The following is a 16,778-nucleotide window of genomic DNA, read 5'->3' on the forward strand; positions in this document are numbered from 1 at the left end:
GTATCTTTCTCAGCCATTTACACCGACATTAAAAAGGTTTAGTTGTCTACTTAAAATATGCAAGGGTGCATATAATTTTACAAAATTCAAAATTATTTTGGGCACATGTGCAGAAAATATTTGAAGAAAATACTGTCCTATGGTGGAGCCAGCAAAACGGAGCAAGGGATCAGGGGAAAGGAGAAAGAGGAAGTGAAGATGGTGATGAGAAAGAAGTGCAGCAGCAATGAGCAGCAGTACCCTTTATGTCATGGAATTACATGAAGTCTGAGAAATCTAGAGACAATCACACTGTGATGGCCACAGAGCATCGACGAGGCAACTGGACAGAGAGTCACACTTAAAATAGCAACCACAGGTACAAGTGCACATTGCAGAGAAGAGCTAGCCAAGAGGAGGACGATACTGAGGGGAGGGGATCCCTTAAGCCTGGTGCTAAGGTTGGTGACAGCCAGGCAGAGACAGAGGAACACGCACGGGCGCCCATGACAGGCCACCCACCCGTGTATGAACTGGAGTTTCAAGCTGTCCTCAGGAGCCTTTTCTCGTTTGAGGAAGGGCACTACGTGGTTTTTCTCTTTACTTTGTTGCTTTAGCTGAGGTAGATCTTCTTTGTAAACCTTAAAGTACAACAGAAACATCTGGGTGAGATGCCTTTCATCAGGTTCCAAAAATATCAGTATCTTGACATTCTTGTAAAATCTTTAATTGCTTCAATAATATGTCTTTGAAAACTTAAGACATGAGAATGAATATTACTTTTTCCTAACAAACAAAATTAATATGAACTATTTTTTAAATAATTGGGATTTTAAAATAATCTTTCTTGATTTGTTACTGTTTTCTTAATGCCTAGAAAATATATTAGTAAATTTTAAAGGAAATTAAGTATCAGTAAAATATAAATAAAATAGTTTGTTTGATTTCTTCTAAGGCCAGAAATCTCTTACTGATTCTGACATTTGAAAAATGTGGACCTCATGAGTCATGACAATTTTCTCCTGAAATCCCTCTTTGGACCACATTCCCTTCACAGCTTCATGCATCTTAACAGATCCAAGATATAGGGTAAAGATCAATCTTGTTCTAACTTGGGACCTAAAACGTGCTGCTGATTGTACCATTTAAACGCACATAAAAACTCATCTTTGCTATCAAGAAATGACCATTTAACAGGTGGAGAATCAAATCCAAGAAATGTCCATTTAACAGGTGGAGAATCAAATCGAATCTAGCAATAATTTCTCATCTTCATCAAGTTTTTAATCAAACTCTTTTAAAAATCATAAAATATAAGGTCCCTGTTTAGGATTTGATCAAAAATCATTTGTGAAAGGTCAGAAGAACTCTCACCACTGTTGTGTCTACTACAGATGCAATTAACCAAGCTTCTAGAATCTAAAGATAATTATCATCTTATTTCATGATGCTTTCATCAGCTCACCAACTATTTACTTTAGAGCAATGAATTCTAGTCTTGATATTTCTATTGTTTAAACAGGTCTCATAACCTCTGTGGGCCTCAAATTCTCATCTGTAAAATTGAGTTAAAAAATCCCTGTTAAGGAATCACTCAGGAATATGGTGAATGTAAATCAAATATCAGTGAAAGCATTGGAAAGTGAAATGTCAGGGAGAATATACAGGTTGAGTATTCCTTATTTGAAATGTTTCGGATCAGAAATGTTTCGGATTCAGATTTTTTCAGATCTTGGAATATTTGCATTATACTTACTGGTTGAGCATTCCAAATCCAAAACCAAAATACAAAATGCTCCAATGCACATTTCCTTTGAGCATCATACCGGTACTTACAAAGTTTTGGATTTCGGAGAATTCAGATTTTCACATTAAGGATATTCAAACTGTTTGAGTCATAGGCATGAATTTTAAGTCTACCTTATCATTCTTTTATTTATTTCTCTTAGAGACAGGGTCTTGCTCTGTTGCCCAGACTGGAGTACAGTGGCATGTAGCCCTCAAACTCCTGGGCTTAGACAATCCTCCCACCTCAGCTTCCTGAGTAGCCGGGACTATAGGCACATGCCCAGCATTTTTTTTTTTTTGTAGATACAGAGACCATGTTAACTACGCTGGTCTCAAGCTCCTGGCCTCAAGTGATGCTCCCACCTCGTCCTCCCAAAGCATCCGGATTACGGGAATGAGTCACTGTGCCTAGTCCCTTTTCATTCTTCTACTGGCATCATTTTATTAAACAAACACTTCCCAATTAAAGATTTCTTTGCCTAAATTTTGTATTGTGTTTAAATTTTATTGTCTCCTGATACCAGAGTATAATATTGTTTAGTGTTTGCATAATATTTCCATATTAATAATTTCCTTTCGGGCAAGATCGACTACGTTCAGGGTTGTATGGCCACAGACAATAATCTCTTTTCAAGTCCTTTTTAGTAGTCATATTGCATAATACAATGTGTCAATACACAGTCAAGATGATTTCATCATGGGGCTGACGCAAACCACTAGACTGCCTTGGTATGAACACAATTTTTCAAACCCTGAATCAATGAGTGATGATTATGGGCTGAAAAATATTCCAATTTAGTGCTTATACAGAGGCAAACCAAGTAGTGCATAGAATGTGCACTCTGGAGAGAAGCCTAGGTAAGCATTGTTATCCTAATACTACAAGCAAAGTGGACATGGGCAAGTTACTTAACATCTTTCAATACATGGTAGCTGCCATAGGCCTATATCCTAAATCTCTATTGGCAACACTGACAGTTGATGTATCTGAAATTTGAAGTCTTATTCATTCCACATTCATGTACAGAATCTGCTTCACATATCTTTGTTAAGTGACAAGGAAGAAAAAGAGAACCCCTATGGTTATTGCTGTAACAAGGTGTTCAGATTCCTCTGAGGGATTGCTTTAACACTCACTGTTTAGTGCTAAAATGATATGTCAACTTCCAAAAAAATTGAAGTCAGCTGATCAGCATTCCTACTAGAGGTAATTTCTGACTGGAGAGATTAATACACACTTTATTTGAGCTTTAAGTAGATAATTACTTTGATTAAATGGATAATGGTTGCAGTAAGTTAATAGAAAAACCGGGCTAACAAGCTCAAATGCAAACCAGCATGCCTCAAGGGTATCCATCCTTGTAAAGAAAACACATGCTTTCATAATCTGCTAAGAAAGTGAAAAAAGACCTATGGCTTACTTGCACATTTTTCTTCAAAAAAAATATTTTAAAGTTTTAGGTGCTAGGGAGGCAAAAAGCCCAAATACTAGGGGTTCAGTTTTGAAACTTTGCAATTACTTTCCGCTGAAATAAATTTTAATGGTATGACTGGGTAAACACTTTGGTTTTAACCTACACTTAAAGGCACAAAGTAGACTATTTTTCTTGTTTTGGCTTAATTCTCCTTGTCTAAGTGCCAGTCATTTTTAGTGCTATGTCCAAATCCAGTAAGATCCCCTTCTTCTGGGGTTACAAATGTTCATTGCTCCCTGCTTACTGACCTGGCGATCATAATTGATTTGAGTTTCTTGCTCTATATCAGAGTCCAATTCGGGCACATCAGATAAATCTGAATCAGATTCTTCACTGTAGGAATCAGCTCCACCTTCTGCAGAGATACAACCCATAAGAAACAAGCAAAAATTCTGAGACTCTGAGCAGCTGAAATTATCTAAACTATTTTTCCTTTTATCCTAGCAAAGTAAATAAAAACTATACCATAGTTTTCATTTAATATAAATTGTTAAAACATCTTTCTTTCATCTTTTGGTTTACTTCAGCCCACCCCTCACTCCTTTCAGGAACATTAACCGACTAGGCCGACTTCCTTCCCCACACCACCCACCAGGCAGACTAAACTCATTTACACTTTTTTTGAGACAGGGTCTGTCTCCCAGGCTGGAGTGCAGTGGCACAATCTCAGCTCACTACAACATCCTCCTCCGGGGCTCAAGCAATCCTCCGACCTCAGCCTCCTGGTAGCTGGGACTACAGAGATGCATACCACCAAGCCCAGTTAATTTTTAAATTTTATTTGTAGGGACAAGGTTTCACCACGTTGCATAGGTTGGTCATTTACACATTTCTATTAGATAGCAGATACCTGGGTTTTAAGCTTTGTTTTGCAAAATGGGCAGGTTTTAAAAAGGGAAAGGCTGGGGCAAAAACAAATCCAACCATTTACTTCAATACAGATCCTCTTTAGCCTTTTAACCATGCCCACCAAGTGTTGGTAACTGTCATGGCCCAAACCACCACAGAATTCTTGTCGACATTTATTCAAATAATTTTTCATTTTATCACCTGGTCATCCCTGCTGACATCAGAGTGGATATAAATGAAAAGACTACATACATGTCCACTGATTGGAACACATAGGCCCCAACCGTCAACCATTCCTTGAGCCCCATTCTGAAGGCCACTTCCATTTCAAAGGTTACCCTGTCCCCCTGCAGCCTGACTGATTTGGCTTATTTTCTTTCCAAGGCTTGGGAATTTTTCTGCCGTTATTTCCTTGAACATGTTTTCTGCCCATTTCTCTCCCTTCTCTTTTTGGCATGTTGGTAACACATAAGTTGTTGGACCACCATAAGTCTCTAAGCTATCTTTACTCTTTTTCTTTTGTTTCTCAGATTGGATGGTTTCCAGTAATCTGTCTTTAAATTCACTGTTCCTTTCTTCTGCTTAATCTAGTCTGCTGTTGAACCTCTTTATTGAATTTTTCAGTTCAGTGGCAGTACTCTTCAGAGAAAGTTTTTTTTTTTGAGATGGAGTCATGTTCTGCCACCCAGGCTGGAGTGCAGTGGCACAATCTCGGCTCACTGCAACCTTCACCTCCCGGTTCAAGCAATTCTCCTGCCTCAGCCTCCCCTGTAGCTGGGATTACAGATGTGCTCTACCACGCCTGGCTAATTTTTGTATTTTTAGTAGAGACAGGGCGTTTCACCATGTTGGCCAGGCTGGTGTTCAAACTCCTGACCTCAAGTGATCCACCTGCCTTAGCCTCCCAAAGTGCTGGGATTACAGTCATGAGACAACGTGCTCAGCGCCCATCCTCAGAGGAAGTATTTTAAAAGTACCAAAATTCATTGAGTACTTTTAAAAAACACCTTCTACCTCTAAAGTTCTCAATTTGTTCTAATATTGCTCTCTTGACCTCAGTGAGGGTATTTATGACTATTATTTTGAATTCCCTGTTGGGTAAATCACATATCTCTACTTAACTGGGGTTGCTTTCTGGAGATGTCTTGTTCGTTTATCTGGAATTTCATTTCTTCATTGTCACTGACACTGTGTGTTGGTTTCTGTGCATTAGATTAAAAAAAAAAAAAAAACCCCTCCCTATCTTGTCAGACTGGCCTTGTATAGGAGAAGGATCTCACCAATCTGACTGGCCGATGATTTTAAGGTGCCTCTCAAATCTCTGTGTTTGTCCAGACTATTGTCTGTCTTGGTGGCCCCTAGAGCTTAAGATGTGCCATGTCCTGTTGGTACCACAAGACTGTAAAGGGGGGAAGACATCAGACTCTTTTGATGTAGGTAGAAGGGTTGGAGGGTGGGCTATGTGTTTCAATTCCTTCTATCTTCACAGTGAAGCTGAGCACAGTCATTTACTGCTCACTTTTTCTGCACTAAGCCAGGTATAGAATCTGTGACAAATGCCTGTACTCACATTTAGGCTGTACCCTCTGATCCTGGGGAGATAACTCCTGAAGTGGGCCCATTGTACCTCTACCTCTTCATTTTCTGTGGTTTAAGTCCACTCACGAATGTGAAGCCCCATCAATTTCCAGAGCTAGTTCATTAAGGAGACAGGTGGGAGCTATAGAAAGTGTGGCACTTGGTGTATGACCAAACTTTTTCCAGGAAGTATGGGTAGGCTTAGATTTATCACTGGGGTGAGCCAGAGCAAAGGCTCATGAAGTGCTGAGCTCTGGCTACTGGAAGGCTATTATATGTTTGCCCTGTTAGCTCCTTGATGGAAGTCATTTGATGGCAGGCCATCAAGTAGCATTGGAAGTGTGTGCTGTAAGCCCCTTTTGGAGAAAAAAACGGGAGCTGCACATTCCCAACTTTTTTCTGCACTGCTCCAAGGGGATGTAGCTCCTGTAAGTGTTTATAAACCCACTTAAGACCACATCTTTGTTCTGTGATATAGGAAGACTAGAATATTCCTAGTCCCTTCTGCTCCCAGAGCAAAGACGTTTAGGATGGAGTCCTCTGGAAGGTAGCTGTAAAAGTTGGGCATTCAACACATGGCATAAACCCCATCTGGGGAGAAATGAGGAGCTGCATTCTTAGAGCACCTTCTCGTCACCACTCCTAAGAGAAGAAGCCGCTGGAAGTGCCTACAAGTCCATATAAAACTACCACCTTTCTCTATGGTCTAGACAGACATTCACATACTTTGCCCCCTCTGTTCCCAGAAGTGGGAGGTTTAGGATGCATTTCCTTGAGTGGAGGCTATAAAAGTTGGGGAGCTCAATGTGTGGACAAACTCCTTCCAGAGGATATTATTAGATCTGGTGTTACTGCTGGGATGAGTCATGGGAAGAAGCTCAGAGGTCTGTTTCTTAGGCTGCCAGCTGGGCTAATGTGTGTCTGCCCCTCTAAATCCCTGTTGCATATTGGTTAGAAGCTAGGCTGCCAAGTAGCCTCCGGAAATGTGTCATAAGCCCCTTCTAGGTAGAAACTGGGCTGCATTTTTTAAGCCCCTTCTCAGAACTGCTCCAGGGAATGAAGCCTCTGGAAGGCTCGAGCACTTGTATCAAACTGAGTCTTCTTTCCCATGGTCTGGAGACTCCCAAATGTCTAATGCCCTCTACTCCCAGAGTTGGTGAATTAAGAGCCAGTCCATGGGGAACCTAGAGTTAGAGCACTATGTGTGAGGTCCAAACCCTTCTCTCCACAGGGAGAGGCTGGGTGGTGGGAATTCCTGTCCTTATTTCAGGAAGCAGTGCTCAGGGCAGGGTTCCCGCCAGAGTGTGCCTCAGTTTTTCCTACCTACCCAATGTGGATGTTTTCTCAGTTGCCTGGCGGGTAGGAGTTTCTCAACTTGGATGCCTTTCTCTCAGAGAGAATGGACCTGCGAATCAACGTGTATTTGGTGTCCGTGAGGGAGCGTCAGGAGCTTCCTATTCTGACATTGCAGATGTCATGTTGCTGACGTCCTGCTCAACTTGCATTTGGTATAGCAACTTCCTTTGAAGAAAATTATCCAACTCACCCATATTAATCTTTAAAGTTTTTTCTTATCTTAAAATTTTAAGATTACAGGAATCAATTTTCCAAAATCGCTTAAACCCTTTACCTACAGAACACGTTAGACCATTCTTTGAAACGCCTATTGAAAAATAAAATGATGTTAAGAAATTATTGCTGGGTTTACCTTGGGGTGCAGTTTCCAGCATGCCATTGCTGACACCTTCTGGAATAAACCTCCACTGGAAAACTGAGTGATCAGCCCCTCCTGTGCTCAACACCCACTGAAAGTCATGGGACCAGCGGACGTTTGTGACATGTGCAGAATGGCCCACATACTTTCTAAATTTGGCTCCTGAAAGAATATTTTTTGAGAGGATTAGTTATGAAAAAAGAAGAGTTCATTAGTTTAAAACAACCCCCCTCCTGTTCATGGTGAAGAGTAAAATCTTTAAATATATCTGAAAATGATGTTCCATATTACATACTGTAACAAATAACCAAATGCTTCAAAAGATATCTCAATTATTCCAGTATGCAGTAAGCTAAAAATAGGTCTTAAAATTTAAGCCCTGTGGCTAAAGACACATCTGAACCTGTTCCAAATAATGCCTACTGATTCACTGATTCTGAAAATAAATGATAGAGAATGAATATCTTACACATTCTTATTTAAATGCAAGATAAGACAGACAATCCTGTGCAACAGGGAAACAGAAAACAATTCTATGGAAATAAAATTATTGTTTGGAGTCACGTAGAAAGAGTTTGGAGAATCATTTTTTCCTCCTTAAATTGGTTGCTTTACTCAGTGAACACTAACCCCAGGTAATGAGTGCAATAGAAAAAGCTACTTGAAGTGATATCTGTGGTTGAACTACAGCAGTAAAGCCTTCAGCATATGCTCAGTACACAGCAGCATCAAGGCACTTGAGTAATAAGCACAGTCCATCTTACATGGAGGCCTAGAACCCCAAAGTCCATGGGAGATTTGAGGAGGTCAAATACCCCAACCTCTCTTCAAAAACATTTCTATTTCTTACAGTTTCTCTAAATGAAATCCCTTTTATTAGGGTTGGGGGAGGCCATCTGTTCAACTATCACGTTTAAATTTCAAATGTCCACTGGAGAGGCAATGATTTGTAAGAAGGTGAAAATTACCGCTACATGTCATGCTCATACAGTTTTTGAGAGCATGCTCTGACCAGATAAGCCCCATTATATCAGGGGCTCTGAGAAAAATTAGGGGAATTCTGCTGCAGAAGGGAAAGGAAGCATTGGGTCTCAAAAGCAAACTTGCCTACTTCAAAGAGTTACCTAAATCAGTTTCGTAATGAAGTCAAACTGGCTCTAACTAAGGTCAGTTGGAAATGTTGGCTCATGATTGAGTAATTGGGGAGCAGGGTATGCTCTTCCCATCTCTCTCTAGATCTTAAAGTGTTGGCCTCTTCTTTGCTTCCTTGACCTTTAAACCTTCCTCACAGATCAATTAGCCTATCTCTTTGTAGAGGTTTAAAAATATGTCCACAAATTCTCTGATACAAAATGAATAGAATATGGCAAAAGTGAAGGTGACATCTAAGAGGAGGTTATAAAAGGTACTGCAGATTCTTCCTTGCTATCTTTCTTGGATCTCTATATGCCACGTCATAAGCACACTGGAGCAATCTATGGAGAGGCTCACATAGCAAGAACTGAGGCCTCCTGCCAAGAGCCACATGAGTGAGCCATCTTGGAAGAAGTGAATCCTCTGGCCTCAGTCTAGCCTTCACATGACTGCAACCTCACGAAACACCCTGAACTAGAATCACCCAGCTAAGCTTCTTGGGAATCCTTGACTCCCAGAAACCATGATATAATAAATGTTTGTGCATTTACACTTTTAAGTTTGGAGAATAATTTGTTATGCAGCAATAGATAATTAATATAGCCTTTGTAAGCTGGAACTAGAACCTGCAAAAGCATCAGTGTCATTAATACTTAGGCCTTATCTCTCTGACCTTTTCTTTCTGCCCTATCTCCCCCCTCACTCACTCTGCTCTGGGTACACTGGTCTCTTTGCTATTCCCCAAACATGCTAGGCATTCTCTGCTTCTAGGCCTTTGCTGTTTCCTCTGTCTGAAGTGCTCTCTCCCTAGATATCTGAACGGCTGGATCCTTCATTCTCCTTCAGGTTCTAAGTCAAATGAAACCACAATAGCAAGCCCCTCTTTGACCAACTTATTTAGAACACTGCACTGCCCAACTCTAGCATTCTTTGCTCCCACTGTTTACTTTACTTTTCTTCACAGCACTTCTCACAATCAGATATGTTTATATTTTCCTGTATATTAACTATGGACCTTCAGTAAAACAAAAGCTCCATGAGGGCAGGGATTTGTGCTTGTTTTCATCACTGGCCTATCTCCATCCCCTAGAACAGCATTTAACAAACACTTCTTTAATAAATGAAGGCCACATCTGTCTCTGAAAAGGCTTTCCTTGGAACAATGAATGACTCCACCAGACCTCCCTTTGTCCTCTGCACCACAGGAGGCCTCAGGCCTCAGCCCTCATCTCTTCTCTATCAACCTCCTCCCCCATGGCTTTAAAGTGCTGTCAATGTGACTGCCAAGTGCTCATCTCCAGCCCAGAAGTCTCCCTGGAGCACTGACAGCTCTGTGCCATGTCCACCTGGATGCCCAATACGGGCCCCTAACTTACAACAAGGAAAACAGACCAAGACATTCCCCTTCCCCTTATGTGCACTCCCAGAGACAAACATCTTTTTTCTCATTTTCCCAGCTCTGTAAATGCAGCCACTACTCACCTCACTGCTCAAGTCCCAAACTTAGAAGTCATCCTTGATTACTTTCTTCTCCTCTATTCTCATATCCAATCCATCTGTAAGACTGTCAGCTCTGCCTTGAAACTGTTTCCTAAGCCCGACCACCTCCCTGTATCTCTTCCCAATATCTTTGTCCAAGCCACATCATCTCTTACCTGGACTCCTGCAATAACTTCTTTACTTGAAACCTCCCTTTTCCTAACCATTCCACAAAATGTCAAAACAGTCTTAAAAACTTAGATCGATCACATCACTCCATGTAAAACCAACCATTGTTTTTCATTGCACTTAGAAGACAACTCTGATTTTTAGTAGTGGCTAGGGGGCCCTTTACGACACAGCTCTGTCACCCTCTCATGCAATGTCACGGTACACAACTCTTCCCCTCATGCACTAAGTTCTAGCCACACTGGCCTTCCTGTCCCTGCACTGCATCGAGCTTATCCATGACATATGGAAGGCCAGCACTGGCCCCTCCAAGACCTAAGATCCAAGATTTCCACAACTCAAGTCTTAATATTCAGGACACTCATCATGGGAGGTGGCTGTTCAAGCTGTCCATAAGCCATGTGTCATAAAATGTACAACACAAGTCCATTTGCTATGAGGACGTGGATACTTTTGTGGGTTGCTGAGGTGTAACGCAAAGGAGGAACGGAACGGGTGCACCAGGTGGAACATGGAGAGCCTCTGAGTCTCCCGTTGGAGTAGGGGTGAGTACCAAGGCTATTAGGACATGGCAAATGTCATTGAGCAAGGCCTTGGATTTTATCTCATTTCAGTGTCTGTGTGGCGATGGTCAAACAGGATATAGTCTAAGTGGTATCAGGGAAAGCTGTCAGTATTGATCCTAATTATTTTAAGATGTGAAAACTGTCAAAATGAGAAAAACAAATTGGTTTGGCTATGTAAACATACTACAGTAGCAGTCATTTTCATTAACTGCAGAACACTTTTGTCTAATTACTGTGCAACTGAATATTATACACACTTAATTGCAAACATGTCAAATTAACTTGGTTGTGAGTTTTTAAAAATCACAATGGAAAACAATAATGTTTGCTCATTTCCCACAACTGCTTGTGGTCATCAGCACCTGCTCATATCTGGCTGTTTACAGGTTCAAAATGTACGGGGAATACTTGTAGCTTGTCACCTAAATTACAGACAGACACATTCCACCAACTGCTAGTATTCCCATCAACAATTCCCACTCTTTTATTCACTTCCCCACCAGTAGTTGTGGCACAAAAAGGACACAAAAGCCTGAATGTCTCAGAGGCAAATTACAAGATGTGTAAGTCATGTGTCATGAAAAGTAGAACACAAGTCCATTTGCTATGAGGACATGGATATTTTTGTGGGTTGCTGAGGTGGGTTTTGCTACTCTCACCATACTGTCATCTGGCTGCCCATCTCTCCTCATTCATGCAGATGCCCTCTGTATGCCATTATCCAAAGAGCTGTTTTTGATGTAACAGTGACTCATTCTGACAGCACTACTCACCCTCTGTAATACAGTTTGCATATGTGTCCCTGCTCAAACCTCATGTTGAATTGTAATCTCCAGAATTAGAGGGGCGGCCTGGTAGAAGGTAACTGGATTATGGGGGTGAATTTCTCATGAGTGGGTTAGCATCATTCTCTTGGTGCTGTCCTAAAAGTGAACAAATTTTCATGAGATCTGCTTGTTCAAAAGTGTAGGAACCCTGCTTTAGCTCTCTCTTGCTCCTGCTCTGGCCATGTGACATGCCTTCTCCCCCTCACCTTCTGCCATGATTGTAAGTTTCCTGAGCACCACCCCCCCACCCAGATGCCAAGCAAACGCCAGCATCATGCTTCCTGTGTAGCCTACAAAACCGTGAGCCAATTAAACCTCTATTCTTTATAAATTACCAAGCCTCAGGTACTTCTTTACAGCAATGTAAGAACAGACTAACACACGCTTTCTGTTCTAATAATAGATCCACATTTCCATTGCTATTTTCCAGACCCAAGCACACCTTACAAGACTTGGGATGTATATCAGTTATCATTGAGTTATGTTTATTCCCAAGTTCTGACACTGGAGACCAGTAGTGTTGCCACCGACCCCAATGTTGTTTCTTCTCAATTCTGAATTCCCAGGTACTTTCTTGGAGGCCTAACTTACCCCCTGCAAGTATACTACTCAATATAACAAGATATGCCCTATGGCCTATTACTCAAAGGGCTCTTGTGGGGAAAAAGAAGAGTATGAATTGGGCATGTTGAGGCAATTCTGTGCCTTGCACGTTTTAAATGGATGGTCATTTTGTGATGTTTCAGTGATGGTGTCTTGTTATGCATTTTATGTTCCATTTGTACCATAATCGTCACTGCTTCAAAACTGCCAGTTAGCTGAAAATGACTTTCTGATTGCATTTTTCAATCCTTTTCCTTGCTTAGTCTAAAAATTGTTCAAGTGAAAGAGTTTTCAGGCAGTAGCATGTCCCTGTTGATTACTTTTCTAAGATCAGATTTTCAGGCACAGTTGAGGAGTCTCAGAAGAGCCTAAATATGGGCTTTGCCTAAACTTGCAAAGGAAGAAGAGGTCATTACATGGTTAATTCATCACCTTCTACAACGCTTGAGTGTGCCACATAACTGAAGTCAAACAATTTTAACAAAACAAAACAACAAAACCTGAGGGCAAAGAGGGTTGTTTTGAATCAAACTTCTCTCAAAAATTTCACCAGTTATGTAAATCTAGTTTGCAAAATTACTGCTATGATGAGAGGTCCATGAACTATTATCACAACCATGATCAGATTTTAATTATGTCTGAAAGGATTTCCTTTGCTTTTCCATGTATAAGCACAATAGCTCTGAACCATAAAAGAATTTTAGTTACAACATTTTAATGGACTATATGTAAACTATGAGTATTTACATAAATATGACTTGTTTGAAATGTGAAAAAAAAGCTTACAAATCACAATATGGTAATAACTCTATTAGCAAATTCTTTCTTAAATTTGCAAAACCACATATCTTAAGATGTCAAAAAGAGAAGACATCAACACATTCTATTTAAAATTGTTGAAGAGTAAATATTAATATACAAGATAAAATAAACAGCGTATTGGAATAGACACCAGGAAGATCAGCCTTAATCATACTGTATACAGTTTAGAGTAAATCTTTATGCAATGAAACATCTCTTTTGGCCTTACCTCTCTTGAGACAAGGAAATTTAAACAATTTAACTAGTCCAAAATCATCTCCAGACACCAGCACTGAGCTGTTGTAATTTGCATCCACTGAGTTGATGTCAGTAACCTCAGTGTATTTGGGCCAAATTCCACTCACTTCAGGGCCTTTCACGCATGTCCAGGAGGCCCAAGGAATCCCTTTAATTTCTTCTTTACTTGTTAAAGGCTTCCCAGCTGAAAATAATCAATATTATTACATGTAAATAAAAAGTTTATTCTAATTTATTCATTTTTTATAAAGATCTGAAACCTTAAGAAAACTTTTGCAAATAAAGAAAACTACGTATTTTAATCTCTTTATCCCATTTGTGATTTTTTTCTTTTTTGCATGGTTTAAAGAAAGCCCACACTCAAAACTCAGACATAAAAAAAAATGATGAAATATTCAGGTGATGCATCCCTAAATATCCCGACTTGATCACTACACATACTATGAATGTCACAAAATTTCACATGTACCCAACAGACACATGAATGTATCAAAAAACTTAAAAAGAAAATTATCATACTAAATGTAATGTCTCAAGCTACTAACAATTACTTAATTACCTTGATACAGGTGGTATTATGCTTTGTATTATTAATGAAATGACTTTTATCATGTATTATATTTAGTCACCAACGCTTTGCCAGCTTTTAAAAACTTTGGCTAAGTTCATCCTCAACTTCTATTTTTCATAATTTAAGGAGGCTCAGAAGTGATGTCTTTAAAATTCAGGCTCAGTAGATTAATGAAAAAAAATTAGTGAATATTATTTAAATTTATAAGTATTAGGGACTGAAAATCTACAAGATTATGATGAAATAAAATGTAATTCACTGGGGAAAATAATCCTGACCATTGTGCTGGGTATATTCCCAAATGGGGATGGCCCACTACCCAGTTCCCACCACAGCAGGTCAGGGATGTTCCCCAGAGAGCACACGAAGAAGGAAACAAACGTACATTTGGGAAAGTGCTTAACCACACACGATCTTAAAATTCAAAATCAAGACAATTAAGCTTATTACCTAATTTCTCTCTCAAAATAAGTATTTTCAAAATAAAGAATTGGTGAGAATAAATGCCCTTATATAATACTGGTGCATTATCAAATTGGCACCTTAAAATTCTAGACTGTAACACAGCATTACATAAAACTTCATTAAAGAGACAACAAAATAAAAACGTTTTTAGTTGGAACACAGTCTTTGACCTAGTGTTCTTGCCTTGGAGAATACAGTCCTAGGAAGCAACTCAGGAGAGAAAATTCTACCAGTACAAGGGCATTTGGAATTCCAACAGCTGGACCAACAAAGAAACTAGAAATAAGCTCAAATACCCAATAATAAGAGAGTGATGAAGTAAATTATGATGCCACCCCTAAACAGGATGGTATTTTGTTATTGCAAATGATAAACATGTGTTTAATATTTTTTCACATAGAAAAATATATAAAGTAATGTCAAGCAAAGAAAACAAAGAAATACATATCTCAGCAATGGTGCACTGAAGAATTTGATAAGGCAGAGTCTTATTTATGACATTTATTTTAGCATTATACAAACTAAATGTTAATAAATGAGTATTATGTAAGTCAGATGAATCTCTTATAAAAGTTATGGTGGGGTCACAAAAACAGCATTTAGAAAAACCCGATGGGCACATTTCACCAAATAACCAATAAGAGATTCCAATTATGAAGAACACAGATCTGGGACTAAAACAATAAAAGTAAATAAGGACTATGATCCTGAAATCTTTGAAGACTTAAACCTTGAAATGTTGTGTTAGAGTTCTAAGCTGATTTCAGAGTTTCTAATACTCCCAGGGCCATTTTTTCTAAAATTTCAAGACTATTCTTTTCTATTCTGGCAGAAACCAGTTTTCCTAATGATAATGTAGCCGACTATCCCTGGGTATCTGTGTCACGACAGGAGTATTATTGCCCGACAAGCTGAAACCCACAGATGATACCTCCAGTTCATTTTCATTCATTTCTAACCCTACTGCAGAACTGTGTGTGCAAGGCACTGACAGAAGCATTATGACTATTTTGCATTATCACCATTTAGTCAACTTTTTAGGTACATATTAATGAACAATGAAATGGGCAAAGAGCAGGAAGAAAGAAGAAATAACAGATAAAGCAAAAGACTTGGATAACGAACTAAACAGGTCGTGAACATCCAAATACTCGAAAGTTGGTTCTACAATTGTTTCAGATTTCCCTACTTTAAAAAACTGTGAAATACTTCGAGCATACAGAAAATTATACAGACTACTATAGTGTACAAGTGTTGCACCACACAGTTTCAACAAATCCTAACGTTATGACTTTATCACAGAATTTTAAAGAAAATGTTTCAGAGTTAAAATCCATTGGACTGTTTTTCTAAATTTATTACTTATTTATTTTGAGATGGAGTCTCGCTTTGTCACACAGGCTGGAGTGCAGTGGTGCTATCTCAGCTCGCTGCAACCTCCACCTCCTGGGTTCAAGCAATTCTGCCACCTTACCCTCCCAAGTAGCTGGAATTACAGGTGCCCACCACCACGCCTGGCTGATTTTTTTTGTATTTTTAGCAGAGATGGGGCTTCACCATATTGGCCAGGTTGATTTTGAACTCCTGACCTCAAGTGATCCACTCGCCTCAGTCTCCAAAAGTGCTAGGACTATAGGCATGAGCCACCATGCCTGGCCTCATTGGGTTATTCTTTCCAAGATCATCTCTGCTTCTCAGCGGTAACTGACACCCTGAATGAAGTGTTTATCATTCCCATGCATTGTTAAAACATTTACTACATATGTATATGGTCATAAATAATACAGAATTTTTTCATGTGCTAAAAGTTTATATAAATGACCATATACTGTATATATCATTCTACAACTTTCTTTTGTCTGCTCAGCATATTTTTGAAATCTATCCATACTGATGCAAGTAGCTCTAGTTTAATGTTTTCAAGTTCTTTAAAGTGTTCCGTTATATGACTACACCACATTTAACTCAACTCTCCTCATGCTGATAAACATTTAGGCATTGTGTCATAAACATCGTTGTGCACACGTCTTGGTGCATGTTCTCACCAGCAGTATGTGTGGTTTCCATTTCCCCTCTTCTCGCCATCAGACTTTTGCCAGTCTAAATAATGTAAAATGGTACTTTACTGTTGTTTTAATTGTCATTTCTCTGATTCCTACTCTTTTATTGGTCATTTGAGATTTGCCTATTTTTCTAGTGTTTTTTTTTCCTTGCTCTTATCCCTAGGCATTCTTTATATATTCTAGATATATATCTTTCGTCCATTATAACAATGGCAAGAATTGATGCCTAGTCTATGCCTTGTCTTTAAATTTCATTCATGGTTTCCCTTGCTGTGCAGTAATTTTTAGTTTAACATGTTCCAACTCATACCTTTCCTTTGAATGTCTGTTATTTGGGATCTTGTGACAGAAAACATTCCTTGCCCTGAGGTTGGGGGGGCTCTCTGGCAAAAACCAGAAAACCTGCTGTACAAATTCTATAAGAGCCATGACACTTGTC

General features: G+C 39.4%; 1 protein-coding gene and 1 non-coding gene across 3 annotated transcripts in view; both read right to left on the reverse strand.

Annotated features, from left to right (window-relative positions):
* Positions 1 to 16,778, reverse strand: part of EML6 (EMAP like 6) — a 321,610-nt gene that overhangs the window by 113,536 nt on the left and 191,296 nt on the right. For both annotated transcript variants that reach the window (XM_063617993.1, XM_055243331.2), the window contains 4 exons: positions 13,212 to 13,424; positions 7,378 to 7,545; positions 3,491 to 3,597; positions 502 to 620 (listed from right to left, as the gene is read on the reverse strand). In XM_063617993.1, coding sequence (XP_063474063.1) covers positions 502 to 620; positions 3,491 to 3,597; positions 7,378 to 7,545; positions 13,212 to 13,424 — 607 coding nt within the window. The remainder of the gene's footprint in view (positions 1 to 501; positions 621 to 3,490; positions 3,598 to 7,377; positions 7,546 to 13,211; positions 13,425 to 16,778) is intronic.
* Positions 16,714 to 16,775, reverse strand: LOC129463302 (U7 small nuclear RNA). The gene has a single exon (XR_008651098.1). It is a non-coding gene; the product is annotated as a U7 small nuclear RNA (small nuclear RNA).

Source organism: Symphalangus syndactylus, chromosome 14 (assembly GCF_028878055.3).
Source record: "Symphalangus syndactylus isolate Jambi chromosome 14, NHGRI_mSymSyn1-v2.1_pri, whole genome shotgun sequence".
In the NCBI taxonomy this organism is placed as follows: Eukaryota; Metazoa; Chordata; class Mammalia; order Primates; family Hylobatidae; genus Symphalangus; species Symphalangus syndactylus.